The sequence below is a fragment of the Schistocerca nitens genome, chromosome 1, assembly GCF_023898315.1.
Source record: "Schistocerca nitens isolate TAMUIC-IGC-003100 chromosome 1, iqSchNite1.1, whole genome shotgun sequence".
NCBI lineage: Eukaryota > Metazoa > Arthropoda > Insecta > Orthoptera > Acrididae > Schistocerca > Schistocerca nitens.
The window spans coordinates 631,568,172-631,586,740 of NC_064614.1; the positions used below are offsets into that span (position 1 = coordinate 631,568,172).

Genomic DNA, 18,569 nt, shown 5'->3' on the forward strand with positions numbered 1-18,569 from the left:
ATATTTTATTATTATGATCGTTTCTCGCTATGTAGGTCGGCGCCAACAATTTTTTTTCGCATTCGGAGGAGGAATTTGGTAACTGAAATTTCGTGAGATGATCTCGATGATCTCGCCGCAACGAGAAACGCTTTTGTTTTAATGATGTCCACCCCCCCCCCCCAAAAAAAAAAATCCTGTATCATGTCCGTGACACTCTCTCCCCTATTTCTCGATAACACAAAACGTGCTGCCCTTCTATGAACTTTTTTGATGTACTCCGTCAATCTTATCTGGTAAGAATCCTACAACGCGCAGCAGTACTAAAAAAGAGGACGGACAAGAGTAGTGAAGCAGTCTCTTTAGTAGATCTGTGTCATCTTCTGCTGCCAATAAAATGCACTCTTTGGTTCGACTTCCATGTTTTCTTCCCAATTTAAGTTGTTCGTATTTGTAATTCCTAGGTATTTTGTTGAATTTACGCTTTTTGGATTTGATTGATTTATCGTATAAACTAAATTTAACGGTTTCCTTTTAACACTCATGTGGATGACCTCACACTTTTCTTCATTATTTAAGGTCAGTTGCCAATTTTTGCACCATACAGATATCGACATCATTTTGCAATTCGTTTTCATTATCTGATGACTTTACTAGACGATAAACGACAGCATCAATTGCAAACAACCTATGACGGCTGGTCAGATTGTCTCCTAAATTGTTAAAGTAGATAAGGAACAGCAGGGGGCCATAATAATACCTTGGGGGACGCCAGAAATCACTTCTGTTTTACTCGATGGTTTTGCGTCAGTTAATACGAACTGTGACATCTCTGACAGGAAATCACGAATCCAGTCGCACAACTTGTTTGATATTCCATAAGCATGCAGTTTGATTACAAATCACTTGCGAGGTACAGTGTCAAAAGTCTTTTGTAATGCCATAAATGCGGAATCAATCTGAAATCCTTTGCCGACAGTATTCAACACTTCTTGAGAGCTAGTTGTGTTTCACAGGAACGACGTTTTCTAAATGCGTCTTGACTACGTGTCAAGAAAGCGTTCTCTCCGAGTTGACTCACAATATTCGACCAAAAAGAGATCACTTCGTTACTTTTCTTCAGAACGAAAATATGCGAAGAACGAAAATATGCTGGTCACTGCTAAAAGAGTGTGGTCCTCTCTATTGTTCTCTCACCAAACCAACATCTGACATCTCCAACTCATCGAAAACATGCGAAATTTGAAAGATAATCGTCTTTTTCTGACTGATTGTACATTATCAATCTGGAAAGTCTAATGCTTTTGAAACAAGGAAGAGTTGGTTTCCACCTTTGTTACAATATGTGCTCCCTCAAGCAAAACTTGAACTCTACGTTCTCTTAAAATGAAATTATAACGAAACGCATGACAATGATTAATTTTACAATCAGTTTTAACAGTGTTCATAATGGCAATCGGTGATTGTGGTGATCAGCTTTTTTCCAGCAGTTTCTCTTTGCTGGTTTGTAGTTTGTGATCGGTGGTTAGCGTAGTGACTACCGGATGGTACAAAGAGTTCCTAACCTCCTTGAGACGGCACCTCGATCTCGCAGCACCCATAGACCACCCGTTTCTCACGCACACTTTCCTTACCCACGTAACGTATGTGTCATTTGAAATACGCAAAGGCTCAATGTACATAATAAACTGCGCAAGACAATTAAAGGATCACTTTTCTGAAACCCTGTAATCGTCTCCCATTGCGGCGCGCATATGCAAATAAAAAGCCCGAGCTCAGAGATACATGTGAGCTGTAAGGTGGGTTGATGATGATGTCACATTGTCACCAAACGTCATTGCAATTCTGTCCAAGGCCACCGTAGACGTTTGGGAAGGTCATTACTCCCCTTGTTACACACATTTCACCCCTGTGTTTCACGCCTAGCATTGAAATCACGCCAGTTTCTTATGGATGGTCGGAGACGTTCGTCTAAAAGTGGGCAGGTAAAACACAGTAAGGTAATTGTAGAAACGATTGGTATTGTACTTCTAAATTGTCGTAACTGTGTAGGGAGAGAATCAGAGCTCCAAGCCCTAATAGAAAGCACTGAAGCTCAAATAGTTGTAGGTACAGAGAGCTGGCTAAAGTCGGAAATAAGTTCAGCCGAAATTTTTTCAAACGATCTACCAGTGTTCAGAAAAGATAGATTAAATACAGTTGGTGGTGGAGTATTTATTGCTGTCAGAGGTAGTTTGCCTTGTAGCGAAATTGAAGTAGATAGTTCGTGTGAAATAGTATGGGTAGAGGTTACACCAGACAATTGGACTAAACTATTAATTGGATCATTTTACTGACCCCCCAACTCAGAAGATATAGTTGCTGAACAGTTCAAAGAAAACTTGAATATCATTACAAATAAGTACTCTGTTCATACAATTATAGTCGGTGGTGACTTCAATCTACCCTCGATATGCTGAAAAAATAATACGTTTAAAGACGGCGGCAGGCATAAAACGTCATCCGAAATTGTACTGAATGCTTTCTCAGAAAATTATTTTGAACAATTAGTTCATGAGCCCACTCGAAGCGTAAATGGTTGCGAAAGCATACTTGACCTTTTTAGCAACAAATAATCCTGGACAAATAGTGAGTATTGTGACGAATACAGGGATTAACGACCACAAGGCAGTTGCTGGTAGGCTGAAAACCGTAACAACTACAACCATTAAAAAGGAACGCAAAGTATATCTATTAAAAAAAGCTGATAAAAATGCTCTTAACGCCTTTTTAAGAGACAGTCTTCACTCCTTCCGATCTGATCATGTAAGTGTAGAAAAGTTGTGGAATGTTTTCAAAGAGATAGTATCGACAGCAATTGAGAGATATATACCACATAAATTAATAAGAGATGGTCCTGATCCCCCATGGTACACAAAATGGGTCAGATCATTGTTGCAGAAGCAACGAAAAAAAGCATGCCAAATTTAAAAGAACGCAAAATCCCCAAGATTGACAAAGTTTTACAGAAGTTCGAAATATGGCGCATACTTCAATGCGAGATGCTTTTAATAATTCCCACAACGAAATTCTGTCTCCAAATCTGGCAGAAAACCCAGATCCTGGTCATACAAAAGCACACCAGTGGCAAGACGCAATCAATACCTTCACTGCGCGATAACAACGGTGAAGTCACTGATGACAGTACCACTAAAGCAGAGTTATTAAACACGGTTTTCCAAAACTCCTTCACAAAAGAAGACGAAGTAAATATTCCTGAATTCCAATCAAGAACAACTGCCAAGATGAAAACATAGAAGTAGATATCCTCGGAGTAAAGAAGCAGCTTAAATCACTTAATAAAGGCAAGGCCTCCGGTCCAGATTGTATAGCGGTCGGGTTCCTTTCAGAATTTGCTGATACAATAGCTCCATATTTAGAAATTATATACAACCTCCTGCTGGCAGGACTCAACAGGACCAGCCATACCTCTGAGGATGTCCAACGTAGTATTGGACGAAACGTTAGGAATAGAAGTATTCCATGGACCACGGCCATATAACCCGGAAGAATTACCAACAACAGTACCATCCGGTTGTGAAAGCCTGAAGTACCTCGAAGAAAACGATTTATTGACACATAGTCAGCACGGATTCAGAAAACATCGTTCTTGTGAAACACAAGTAGCTCTTTACACTCATGAAGTAATGAGTGCTATCCACAGGTGATGTCAAATTGATTCCATATTTCTAGATTTGCAGAAGGACTTCGACGCCGCTCCTCACAAGCGTCTTCTAACCAAACTGCGTGCCTATGGAATATCGCCTCAGCTGTGCGACTGGACTCGTGATTTCCTGTCGTGCGACTGGACTCGTGATTTCCTGTCAGAGGGGTCACATTTCGTAGTAATAGACGGAAAGTCATCGAGTAAAACATAAGTAACATCTTGCGTTCCCCAAGGAAGTGTTATAGGCTCTCCATTGCTCCTGATTTATATTAACGACATAGGAGAGAATCTGAGTAGCCGGCTTAGATTGTTTGCAGATGATGCTGTTACTTACCGTTTTGTAAAGTCATCAGATGACCAAAATTGCAAAATGATTTAGATAACTGTATGGTGCGAGAAGTGGCAATTGACCCTGAATGAAGAAAAGTGTGAAGTTATTCACATGAATACTAAAAGAAATCCGCTAAATTTCGATTACGCGATAAGTCACACAAATCTGAAGACTGTAAATTCAACTAAATACTTAGGGATTACAATTAAAAATAACCTAAATTGGAACGATCACATAGACAACGTTGTGGGTAAAGGAAACCACAGATTCATTGGCGGAACACTTAGAAGGTGCAACAGGTCTACTAAAAAGACTGCTTACACCACGCTTTGTCCGCCCTATTCTGGAGTATTGCTGTGCGGTGTGGGGTTCGCATCAAGTGGGATTGACGGATGACATCGAAAAAGTTCAAAGAAGGGCAGCTCGTTTTGTACTATCGCGAAATAGGGGAGATAGTGCCACAGACATAATACGTGAACTGGAGTGTCAATCATTAAAACAAAGGCGTTTTTCGTTGCGACGAGATCTTCTCGTGAAATTTCAGTCGCCAGTTTTCTCCTCCGATTGCGAAAACATTCTGTTGGCACCCACCTGCATAGGGAGAAATGATAATCACGATAAATTAAGAGAAATCAGGGCCCGCACGGAAAAATTTAAGTGCTCGTTTTTCCCGTCGCCGTTCGAGAATGGAACGGTAGAGAGACAGCTTGAAGGTGGTTCATTGAACCCTCTGCCAGGCACTTTATTGTGAGTAGCATAGTAATCAAAGTAATCAGGTAGATGTAGAACAATTAAAAGTCCTGATACCGCTTAACAAACTAGTCAGAGACAATCGGTGTGAAACACAACTGTCAAAAATAATCTAAAAGTTGCTCATAACCCTAGTTATCGACGTCTTTGAAGTGTGCACTATGCTCGTTACTGGCTGATACTTTCTTTGCGTTCCTAGACGTAGTATTCCATACTGCAGATGATGATGATGATGATGATGATGATGATGATGATGATGATGACGATGGCACTTGTGGCAAATCATCTACAGCTCCCTTAAATGGCTTAACATGCCCCATGTGGATAATCGAAGTTTTCATCGGCATCTGCATCTTTAAAAAACCGTTAACCGGCAATGGAGTTTCCACCACTTGGTACAGTTCGTGGTCTCGGGTCAGGAATTCTTTCATTTTGCTCTTAGGCGTGTGTGCATGCGGTACCAAAACCCCAGCAGTTTCCACGCGAGTTGTCCAGTCTGCACGGGACACTCTAAAGCTTTCGTCATCCTAGTGAAGATATGAGCTGAAAATGGGGAAATCCATTGAGATAAGCGACTCTGACAAATGGGCAGATTATTATTAATCGGAGCTTGTAAAAGAGTATTTCGGAAACGGCGAAGCTGGTCAAATGTTCATGTTCTACAGTCGTCTGCATTTGCGGAAAGAGGTAGGAGGACAGTTATCTATCTCTAGGTGCCAAATGGTTGGATTTTCACGACTCTTCACAGAACGTGGGGTTCGGAGGCTTGCCTCCTCTGTAAAGTAGAACAGATGATAATCTTTGGCATCTCTGCCAAAAGATCACGATGCTGGTGCACGCACAAGTGTTTCGGAGCACACCGTTCATCGTATAGTGCTGAAGAAGCAGCGCTGCAGCAGACCACCCAACCTTGTGTGTTCACATTAACACACCATCGCTCATCACAACATCACAGCCCCACTCCTACCCTTAAATGTTTTCACCTTTTTCAACATTGAATTTACATAGTACACTCCTGGAAATGGAAAAAAGAACACATTGACACCGGTGTGTCAGACCCACCATACTTGCTCCGGACACTGCGAGAGGGCTGTACAAGCAATGATCACACGCACGGCACAGCGGACACACCAGGAACCGCGGTGTTGGCCGTCGAATGGCGCTAGCTGCGCAGCATTTGTGCACCGCCGCCGTCAGTGTCAGCCAGTTTGCCGTGGCGTACGGAGCTCCATCGCAGTCTTTAACACTGGTAGCATGCCGCGACAGCGTGGACGTGAACCGTATGTGCAGTTGACGGACTTTGAGCGAGGGCGTATAGTGGGCATGCGGGAGGCCGGGTGGACGTACCGCCGAATTGCTCAACACGTGGGGCGTGAGGTCTCCACAGTACATCGATGTTGTCGCCAGTGGTCGGCGGAAGGTGCACGTGCCCGTCGACCTGGGACCGGACCGCAACGACGCACGGATGCACGCCAAGACCGTAGGATCCTACGCAGTGCCGTAGGGGACCGCACCGCCACTTCCCAGCAAATTAGGGACACTGTTGCTCCTGGGGTATCGGCGAGGACCATTCGCAACCGTCTCCATGAAGCTGGGCTACGGTCCCGCACACCGTTAGGCCGTCTTCCGCTCACGCCCCAACATCGTGCAGCCCGCCTCCAGTGGTGTCGCGACAGGCGTGAATGGAGGGACGAATGGAGACGTGTCGTCTTCAGCGATGAGAGTCGCTTCTGCCTTGGTGCCAATGATGGTCGTATGCGTGTTTGGCGCCGTGCAGGTGAGCGCCACAATCAGGACTGCATACGACCGAGGCACACAGGGCCAACACCCGGCATTATGGTGTGGGGAGCGATCTCCTACACTGGCCGTACACCACTGGTGATCGTCGAGGGGACACTGAATAGTGCACGGTACATCCAAACCGTCATCGAACCCATCGTTCTACCATTCCTAGACCGGCAAGGGAACTTGCTGTTCCAACAGGACAATGCACGTCCGCATGTATCCCGTGCCACCCAACGTGCTCTAGAAGGTGTAAGTCAACTACCCTGGCCAGCAAGATCTCCGGATCTGTCCCCCATTGAGCATGTTTGGGACTGGATGAAGCGTCGTCTCACGCGGTCTGCACGTCCAGCACGAACGCTGGTCCAACTGAGGCGCCAGGTGGAAATGGCATGGCAAGCCGTTCCACAGGACTACATCCAGCATCTCTACGATCGTCTCCATGGGAGAATAGCAGCCTGCATTGCTGCGAAAGGTGGATATACACTGTACTAGTGCCGACATTGTGCATGCTCTGTTGCCTGTGTCTATGTGCCTGTGGTTCTGTCAGTGTGATCATGTGATGTATCTGACCCCAGGAATGTGTCAAAGTTTCCCCTTCCTGGGACAATGAATTCACGGTGTTCTTATTTCAATTTCCAGGAGTGTATTTTGTCTCTGGGCATTGCACTCAATTACATAATATATACATGTACAAAAATCTCACATATGTAAAATTAATATTCAAATGATGCACCAAGTGTTCAAAATTTCCCGTTACAAACTTCTAGGACTTGTGGAGGGAGTGAATACATATTTTGAAAAGGAACCAAACAACATCGTCAATTACGATTGCAGTGGGCACAGGACCATCGAGATTCGCCTGTGGATCAATGTAAACGTGTCGGCTCTTCGAATGAATCACATTTTTGCTACGCTATGGGAGGCATTCTCCTGCGTTTGCATGGGGCCTGTGGTAGGTTTGAAGAGAATTATAGTGAACTCACGTTGATGTCTCGGCGACCAACTTCGTCTCATGTAAATCCTGTGAACCCGTCCGCGACGCTGTTGGACGCCATCACCGCGTACGCAGATCAGCAGCCCGTTATTCACGCGAATTACAGGACCTGTGCGTAGACGTCTAATGCCATATACTTCCACAAAAAAAAACCTACCAACAAACTGTTGGATACCTGATACGCAGAATCAGTGATGTATATCGTTCCAAAGATGGACTAGCAACCTATTATGCAGGTGGTCATAATGTTTTGGCTGATTAGTATATTACCTCATTACCTCTGCGTTGACTTTGGGATTGTACGCAGCGGTTGCGTAATTAAGGTACGCAGGGGAGCTGTCGTGATTACTATTCACAAAACACCTCAACATTTTAGAAATTATAGGATGAGCTTTGTACTCCCATTGGCTTTGAGAGGAGAGGGCTTGTCCTAAGCTTGCAGATGTGAAGCAGTCGATACAAATATTTTATCATCGTAATCAGTACTATTCTGGGGCGTAACGCTACAGAAGCACGAGAGGAAATGTTGAGACAGCGTTGATACTGCGGTTAGTCAATTCAGTCTCCGTCCTTTGAAATATTAGTACGCAATCGTTGACAGTTCAAGCTCTCTCCACATCTTGTACAAATATAGTTAAATTTTATGTCCCCAGTTATAAAACTCTCGCACAGTCAATAAGATCGTCAAGCGTTGTTACTATGTTGTTCAGACACGTTCTTTCCGTTAGCTGTAGACTTTGCAGAAAATTAATTCAGCTTAATTATGTAACATTAATTATATACCATTTGGCTTCTACTACACGCACTTTTCTATACAAAATAATTGACTTTATACGTTTTCTAATCATCTTTCACCAAAATATTAACACACCATCGCTCATCACAACATCACAGCCCCACTCCTACCCTTAAATGTTTTCACCTTTTTCAACATTGAATTTACATAGTATTTTGTCTCTGGGCATTGCACTCAAGTTACTTAATATATACATGTACAAAAATCTCACATATATAAAATTAATATTCAAATGATGCACCAAGTGTTCAAAATTTCCCGTTACAAACTTCTAGGACTTGTGGAGGGAGTGAATACATATTTTGAAAAGGAACCCATGTCCGGAAACGTCAGCCAGCGACGCTACAGAGCGTCAAAGTTAAGGCGCCTGCGCTTGTTAAGTGTATGTATATACAAGATGATTCCGTGATAATGTTACAAAATTTCTAGAATGATGCAGTTATCGAAAGTTACAAGCGTAAACCGTTCTGATATCTCTGACAATGATATGCATGTACTGGTACCGTTGTTGATAAGATTGTAGGGTAGGTAACTTTCGAACGTGGTAGTATGGGCCAAAAGAAGGAAGAAATATCTAGTAAACATGGGTCCTACAATGCATACCTGACGAGCTATGAACACTAGTTCATCTTCGCTACTGTGAATCACATGTCCCCTGTTGAGCAAAAGCTCATGGCTATTTAGGCGTGTGGTTTATGGCCCATGTTTACTAGACATTATTTCCTTGTTTTTGCCATACTACCACGTCTGAAAGTTGCCTACCCTACAATCTTAGCAACAACAGTACCATTACATGAGTTCCACCGTCAGAGGTATCGGAACGGTTTCCGGTACAGGGACCCTTACGTCAGATCGATACATTTCTCCATCATCCTAGAAATTCGTAACATCATCGCAGAATCACCATATATTTGCGTATATTTACAGGCGCTGGTGCCTATGACTTCGACGCTCTGTAGTGTTGTTGGGTGACGTTTCCCGACGTCGGACATGGGTTCCCATTCAAAATACCGGGTAATCAAAAAGTCAGTATAAAATTGAGAACTGAATAAATCACGGAATAATGTAGATAGAGAGGTACAAATTGACACACATGCTTGGAATGACATGGGGTTTTATTGCAACCAAAAAATACAAACGTTCAAAAAATTTCCGACAGATGGCGCTTCATCTGATCAGAATAGCAATAATTAGCATAACAAAGTAAGACAAAGGAAAGATGTTCTTCACAGGAAATGCTCAATATGTCCACCATCATTCCCCAACAATAGCTGTAGTCGAGGAATAATGCTGTGAACAGCACTGTAAAGCATGTCCGGAGTTATGGCGAGGCATTGGCGTCGGATGTTGTCTTTCAGCATCCCTAGAGATGTCTGTCGATCACGATACACTTGCGACTTCAGGTTACCCCAAAGCCAATAATCGCACGGACTGAGGTCTGGGGACCTGGGAGGCCAAGCATGACGAAAGTGGCGGCTGAGCACACGATCATCACCAAACGAAGCGCGCAAGAGATCTTTCACGCGCCTAGCAATATGGGTTGTTTTTCTTTTTCTTTTCTTTCTTTTCTTTTTCTTTTTGTTCTAATAAAACCTCATGTCATTCCAAGCATGTGTGTCAATTTTTACCTCTCTATCTACATTATTCCGTGGTTTATTAAGTTTTCAAATTTATACTGACTTTTTGATCACCCGGTATTATGTACTCACTCCCCTCTACAAGTCCTAGAAATAAAGGGAATTTCCGGACGCCCTATATAAAAATTAATGTAAAATGACTATGAAAAATAATAATAATCACGCGAAGAAAAGCTGCCTCTCAGAGTCACTCTTCCCACTATTTCTTAGAGTTGCGTGAACAAGTTCCAGTCCGTCCAAGTTGGCGCATTTTAAGCTAGGCCGTTTCGCGCCCGCAGACGGAGACAGGTGCGCCTCGGCGGGCGCCCTCTGGTGGCGGCGCTGCTGTGCTACGGCTGGGGGGCGCCGCTGGTGTTCCTGTGCGCCGCGCTGGTCGCACACCACGCGCCGCCGCACCACCACCTGCTGGCGCCTGGCTTCGGCGAGCGCCGCTGCTGGTTCACCACGCAGCACCAGTCGTGGTCCTACTTCTTCGGCCCGGTGGCTGCGCTGCTCGCCGTCAACATGGTGCTCTTCCTGTGGGCTGCCGTCGTGCTCTGCAGGACGGAGCCGTCCACGGCCACTTCGCGGCCGCACAAGACGCTGCGCTATAGGTACTTGCGGCCACAGCCCTAACACTTTTCGTCTCGTTCTCGTCTCAAGCCTATTTTACACGATCGACTTTCTAGCCTCAAACAATCGTACAGCAGCGCCGCTGCCGTGTTGCTCCTGTACTGAGATTCGCCTCTAACGAGAGGTCGTTTTTGTTTACACGTCAGCCCCAAAATTATGTGCTTCGTGGGAGTTACCTGATTTTCATTTTGTCATCGAAATGGTGAAAGCGAGGTTATGAGGGACCATCCTTCTTACAAAACGTCACAATACATTAACATAATTTAGGAACTAGCCATTATGATAGTTTGTGTTCAAATGTGTGTGAAATCTTATGGGACTTAACTGCTAAGGTCATCAGTCCCTAAGCTTACACACTACTTAACCTAAATTATCCTAAGGACAAATACACACATCTATGCCCGAGGGAGGACTCGAACCTCCGCCGGGACCAGCCGCACAGTCCACGACTGCAGCGCCCAAGACCGCTCGGCTAATCCCGCGCGGCGATAGAGTTTATTAATAACCAAAACAATATTCATAGTGTACATTCTTGGCAAAGGCCATGTGGTAAATTCACCACACTGCTGAGAACTGAAAAAATAGGAGAAGCGTCCTCCAAACATTTCAGTATATCGACACTTATTTCCTCGAGATAACATATACATGGCTTGGAACTTTAATAGTGTAATCTCGCCTCCGGCCATCCTGATTCAGGTTTTCCGTGATTTCCCTAAATTGCTCCAGGCAAATGCCGGGATGGTTCCTTCGAAAGGCACGGCCGACTTCCTTCCCCGTCCTTCCCTAATCCGATGACCTCGCAGTTTGGTCTCTTACCCCAAACAACCCAACCCAACCACTTTAATAGTGGCCCTATTTATTTACAGCTCGTACAAAAAAGATAAGTGTTTCAAAGTTTTACTGACCTTCAAAGTAGTTACCAGCATCATGTATAGCCCGTTGCCAGCGATGTGGAAGTCGTAGGATACTCTTAGCAGTGCCAGTTGTGTTGACAGTTCGAGCGGCGCTGTCTATTGCCGACGAATTTGTAGCAGTTCTGAAGCGAATGACGAAGTGTTTCCTTCAGTTCAGAAATCGAGTTGAACTCACGAGGGCTTAAGTCAGGGGAGTGCAGTAGGTGGTACAGCACTTATCAGCCCCATCAGTCAAACAAATCAGTAACAGCTTGCACTGTACGTGCTTGAGCATTGTCCTGCAAAATGATGGTAAAGTCCTGCAGAAAGTGTCATCACTTCTGTTAGTAAGCTGGTCATAGGTTGTGTTCCAAAAATGAACAGCACTGCTAAGAGTATCCTACGACTTACACATCGCTGGCAACGGGTCATACACACTGCTGGTGACTACTTTGAAGGTCAGTAAAACTTTGAAACCAGTATCTATTTTGTACGAGCTGTAAATAAAGAGTTGCCTCTATTAAAGTTCCAACCCTCCTACATAGAAACACACAAAATAATTATAAGCCTGTAAAAAGCGCCGATCTGCTTTATCCCAAGTACCTTATCTTTCTAATTGCCAAATAAGATCGAAAAATAATTTTGTCATTCAGTATATCTGGAAAAGCTCTAACAAAAAAAAGTTAATCTACGTGCGTTCTTATTCATTTATGCATAGTGTATGCTTTTTCATTGTCTATGTATTCTAAAGTCCAAACATCTATTCGCTTTCAGATATTTGGTCTTCATTTTGGGAGAACAGCAGCAGCAAAAATATTAAATCCTCGTGTGAACTCCGTAATGTGTCACGAGAGAAAAGACAACAGTACAGTAAAGATTAAGCAGACACAAAAGTACCAACTCCACTTCTTTAATATGAGTAAGCACAGCACTGTGTTTGCCGCAGTCTTCTGTTTATGCACATGTGCAGTGTGCAGCACACACAGATTTTTAGAATTCTACACTCGGCATGAATCAGTTCACCGTTAACGTCACTGACCGACTTGTGACCTGATCGGCAGTTGAATTTATACATACAAGTGATGTGCCCTCGCCACGAGCAGTCAATTTTCACCAGAAAGTCGCTTTTGTAAATTGAGCCTTAAGCAGACTTCGAGAGGAAACCTGCAGGCGTAGAAATGGATTTCCGTTTTATGTGGAACAGCTAAGAAACCAAAATACCAGGTGTTTCAAAAGGAATATCGAGGTTTTAAGGCTTTGTAGCATTCGACTTAAAAGTATAAATAATACATCGAATGAAAGAGTAACTCAAACAGTTCGTTTTAAGAGTATTCAATGTCAGCACCATTCATCACACAGTATGTATAGAGTCAATAGGCGAGTTCTTCCCAATCCTTGATCAGTGCATCTTTAGTAATTGTTGCAACAAATTCAATCCTCTTCTTATGTTGGGTAGATTAGCTGGTAGCGGAAACATGTACACATGATGCTTTATGAACCTGTAAAGGTTAAAACGCATGGCGTCAGGTAGGTTGAACGTGGAACCAATGAGAAACAAGCTCTGTCATCCAGCATCTTGCGGCCAATCCAGCGGTCGTGTACATCGTTCAACTAATCACGTACTGGTTTATGCCAGTGATGGGGCGCACCATCTTGCTGCAAAATAATCAGTGGTTCAGATTCTTTCAGTTGAGGAAAGAGCCATAGTTTCACCGTTTCAAGAAACACCAGTTGCAGTTGTTTCAAAATAAAAGAAAGGCTCATAAACTTCCCGCCGCGATACGGTACAAAAAACATTCAGTTGCGGAGAGTCTCGCTGCAACTGTACCATCTCGAGGGAGTTTGCCGATAACCATATGCACACACTGTGTGTTCACATTAAAACTTAGATAAAATGTCAATTCATTACTGAAAACAACTTGATTCAAAAAATCTTCGTCGTGAAGCAACATTTTGTTTGCAAAGTAGGAACAGAAACTATTGTCTGTAGCCTTTTGAGCTTGCAAGAACTGCAAACGATAAGGACATGTTTGTAAGTGTGACGTATTAGTGGTTTCTTCATTCAACTCTGCCTTTCTTGTGTTGTGACCTGATACTTGTGAGTGTTTCGTATCGAGCAACTTAACCTCTTGCCTGTGTTTTCATTCCGTGCTGACCAGTTGCAGCTGTAGCGGCGCATCTAAAGCTAACAAGGGAACCTCCCCATCGCACCCCCCTCAGATTTAGTTATAAGTTGGCACAGTGGATAGGCCTTGAAAAACTGAACACAGATCAATCGAGAAAACAGGAAGAAGTTTTGTCGAACTATGAAAAAAATAAGCAAAATATACAAATTGAGTAGTCGATGTGTAACATAAGCAACATCATGGACACGATGATCTGAGGAGCGCCGTGGTCTTGTGGTTAGCGTAAGCAACTGCGGGACGAGAGGATCTTGGTTCAAGTTTTCCCTCGAGTAAAAATTTTAACTTTTTTATTTTCTAGCAATTGACGTGTGTCAATTATCAAAGTTCAGGCACTCACACAATCAACTTCGCTCTCGAAAATTCCAGGACATGTTCAGATTTGCTTGGACATATGCAGGATTTGACGGTCTACACACGGAAATAATTGGAAAACGTTACAAACGTATGTTTTGACAGAGCACAGGGAAAACTGTGTGACTGTGAAACTGTTGCATTCATTTGTTGCAGTTTATGTGACAAACTCTTATGTTTTCATCACTTTTTTGGGAGTTATTATCACATCCACAAGAAAACCTAAATCGGGCAAGGTAGAAGAATCTTTTTACCCATTCGCCAAGTGTACAAGTTAGGTGGGTCGACAACATATTCCTGTCATGTGACGCACATGCCGTCACCAGTGTCGTATAGAATATATCAGACGTGTTTTCCTGTGGAGGAATCGGTTGACCTATGACCCTGCGACCAAATGTTTTCGGTTCCCATTGCAGAAGCACGTACTTTCGTCTACTAATCGCACGGTTTTGCGGTGCGGTCGCAAAACACAGACACTAAACTTATTACAGTGAACAGAGACGTCAATGAATGAACTGACAGATCATAACTTTGCGAAAATAAATGTAGTAAAATTTTCACTTGAGGGAAGACTTGAACCAAGGACCTCTCGTTCCGCAGTTGCTCACGCTAACCACGGGACCAAGGTGCTCCTAAAGTGACACTTTGCTTGATGTTACTTATCTTGCACATGGACTACTCAGTTTGTATATTTTACTTATTTTTTCCATAGTTCCACACAACTTCTTCCTGTTTTCTCGATTGACCTGTGTTCAGTTTTTCAAGGCCTGTCCACTGTGCCAACTTATAACTAAATCTGAGGGGGGGGTGCGATGGGGAGGTTCTCTCGTAAGTACTAATTAATTGTTTGTGTATAGTGGTTTATTTAGGAACTTTAATAGTCTTCAACCGGTGTTCTTGGTGTTTTCTGGTGAAATAACTTCAGAACCACCTTTTGGGAACTGTTTTCAGCTTTGTTACTGTGTCGTTAGACGTTTGATTCTCTTTCTGTATTAGTCTTTTGTTATATTCACATTGGTTGTTTATTAATACTGTTAATAATAGTAGTTACTTCCCTTGTAGAGTAAGTTTGTGATTATTGTAGTCAGGTTTTTAACATCTTCTTATTGTAGTAGCGGAACTTAGAAAAAGTAAAATTTTGCCATGAGTGAGAAATGTGGGCTTTGCCGTAGGTTCGTGAGTAGTGGATTGCGGTGTGAGACTTGTTCGAAGTATTTTCACTGGGGGGAATGCAGTGGGGAAGCAAGTGGGCATTCTGGTGAGATCCTCTCCTGGAACTGCAGGTTATGTAGCAAGAGTAAGTTGATAGAGGAGCAGAAGCGTGAGATCTGTGCCCTTCAGGTGCAGTTGAAAAACGCACAGGAGGAGCTAGATAGGATGAGGAGGGAGAAGGGGGTTGGGGAATGGGAGCTGGCTGTTGGCAAGAAATCTGCTAGGAGAAGATTTTCAGATAGTTTTACTATTGGTGTTTACAATAGATGTGACCAACTGTCAGTCTAGTGGAGAGGAATCCCTAGTAGCTGTAGATCTAGAAAGTATGCAGCAGACCTCAGTAGTTACGGTGGCTAGAACAGTTGCAAAAGTCGAAGAGGAAGAAGAAGGTTCTTCTGTTAGGTAGTTCTCATGGCAGAGGTGTAGGCCAGCAGTTGCAGGAAGTGCTAGGGAGTGAGTATCAGGTCACCAGCATTGTGAAGCCTAATGCAGGATTGGCTCAGGTGACTGTTAACATAGGGGGGTTATGTAGGGATTTTACTAAAGAGGATCAGGTAGTGATTGTGGTTGGGGCTGGTAATAGTATTGATAGGGATGGGGAGTATAACATAGATGGTGACCTGGAAAAGATAGCCACTCAGACTGGCAACACGAATGTGCATTTCGTGGAACTGTTTCAGCGTCACGATCGGCCTCATCTTAATACAGCCGTCAGGCGTAATAACATGAGACTTGGGGGTGCGCTGATGACAGAAAGCATGGGTCACATTTCAGTGGTGTCTGAGTCTATCAGCAGGACGGGTTTCACTAGACATGGCCTGCTTCTCAACAGGTATGGGAAGGGGAGGTTGGCAAAGCTTATAGGTGACAGCATAGGTGGGGGTGGTGGGATCACTCATGGGAAAATTCCGGTAGTTGTGGGTGTTAGAGCTGTACCTTTTTTAGATTGAAGTCAGCTGATAGGTATTCCTGCTTAAGGGAAGTCTCTCTAACAAAGAAACCACTTTCGACAAAGCTTAGGTATCCGATTAATGAGGGAATTAGTATATTTCATCAAAATATACAAGGTATTAGAGATAAAGTTAGTGAACTGCTTATAGATGTTGACTCTGAAATTATTGGTATATCTGAACACTTCTTAAATAAGCAGATAATTCAGAGGCTTCCTTTACCAGGATACAGGTTGGCTGGCAGCTTTTCAAGGAGCTCTTTGCAGTGTGGGGGAGTAGCCATGTATGTGAAAAACGGTATCCCATTTGAGTCAATTGATGTTTCAAAGTACTGCACTGAAAAGGTGTTTGACTGTTGTGCAGGTGTGGTTAAATTTAACAGAGCTAAACTTCTAACTGTTGTTATTTATAGATCCCCAGACTCCGATTTCACAACATTTTTGCTAAAGCTAGAGGTGGTTCTTGGTTCACTTTATAGGAAATACAAAAAGTTAGTTATATGTGGTGACTTCAGTATTAATTGTATAAGTGATTGTGCAAGGAACAGGATGCTGGTAGACCTCTTTAATTCATATAATCTTATGCAAACCGTATTCTTTCCAACGAGAGTGCAAGGGAACAGTAGAACAACCATAGACAACATTTTTGTTCATTCCTCATTACTAGAAGGCAGTGTGCGATTTGCAGGGGGGGATGGGGGGGGGATTTCCTCCCCCCCCCCCTCTGCATCAGGCCACCCCCTCCTCTGGTTTTAGTTTATGCATCCCAACCTGGGATGTTTATTTCCCAAGCACTGGAGTAAAACTTTACATATAATTTAAATTTGTGGAGCCGAACACTGAAAGTTTTTAATAAGTCTTACTATTAATATTATTAATATGTTTGTTTTCTATCATCAGAATAAGTACAACATTTTCACAAATGTGCCTCTACTTTTTGAATTTCCCTCGTATATCTGTACCTGTATGAAGATGATTTTGTAAGTAAGCTTTACCTATAATGTACTTTTAAAGATATAACAAGGGATGGCTTTTCTGATAGTGCATACGCGTCAATAGTGAGTTTCGGCATTAACATCTATTTATAAATAGCTGTTTAACCTTGCGTAACGCCACGGTCCAAGCTAGTAACATATTTAATTCTACTAACCCCCTAGGACATCCCCCCCCCCCCCCCCCACTGGTAAAAGCACAAATCGCACCCTGCTAGAAGGGCATTCTGTTAGCAAAAAGGTGAATGGCCTTTCAGATCATGATGCACAAATTTTAACTCTAAAAGGTTTTTGTGCTGCAACACGTGTTAAATATAGTCATCAGCTGTTTAGGAAAGCTGATCCAGTTTCTGTAGAGACCTTTGTAAACCTTATCAAGGAACAAGAGTGGCAAGATGTTTATAGCGCTGATACAGTAGACGATAAATATAATGCTTTTCTCAAGACTTTTCTCGTGCTCTTTGAAAGTTTCTTTCCGTTAGAACGTTCAAAACAAGGTACTAGCACAAACAGGCAGCCTGGGTGGCTGACTAGAGGGATAAGAATATCTTGTAGAACAAAGTGGCAATTATATCAAAACGTTAGAAACAGTCAAAATCTAAATGCAGCAGCCCATTACAGACAGTATTCTAAGGTGCTTAAAAATGTTATTAGGAAGGCAAAAAGTATGTTGTATGCAGATAGAATAGCTAAGTCTCACGATAAAATTAAAACCATATGGTCAGTTGAAAAGGAAGTGGCTGGTCTGCAGAGACAGGTCGAGGATATAGAATCAGTGCTTAGTGGGAATGTCCGTGTTACTGATAAGTCGCATATATGTACACTATTTAATAATCAGTTTCTGAATATAGCAGGTGAACTAAATAGAAACCTAGTCCCAACAGGGAATCATATAACGCTCTTAGAAAAAGTGTTCCGAGGCTGTTACCTGAAATGCTCCTCCATGATACTGACAAGAGGGAGATTGAGTTAATAATTAAATCACTAAAGACCAAGAACTCCCTTGAATATGACGGGGTATCTAGCAGAATACCGAAGTATTGTTCTATGTATGTTAGCCCAGTACTTAGCCATATCTGTAACTTTTCCTTTAGGAGTGGTCGGTTTCCTGACCAATTAAACTACTCGGTAGTGAAGCCACTTTATAAAAAGGGAGACATTCATAATGTTGACAATTTTAGACCTATTTCTATGCCATCGGTGTTTGCTAAAGTTATCGAGAAGGTTGTATATACAAGGTTACTGGAGCATTTAAATTCACATAATTTGCTGTCAAATGTTCAGTTTGGTTTTAGAAATGGTTTAACAACTGAAAATGCTATATTCTCTTTTCTCTGTGAGGTTTTGGACGGATTAAATAAAAGGTTGCGAACGCTAGGTGTTTTCTTTGATTTAA

General features: G+C 42.8%; 1 protein-coding gene across 1 annotated transcript in view; it reads left to right on the forward strand.

Annotated features, from left to right (window-relative positions):
• LOC126257778 (probable G-protein coupled receptor Mth-like 10) overlaps positions 1-18,569 on the forward strand; it is a 283,999-nt gene that overhangs the window by 220,997 nt on the left and 44,433 nt on the right. The window contains exon 5 of the mRNA XM_049955589.1: positions 10,257-10,571. Within this exon, the coding sequence (XP_049811546.1) occupies positions 10,257-10,571 (315 nt within the window). The remainder of the gene's footprint in view (positions 1-10,256; positions 10,572-18,569) is intronic.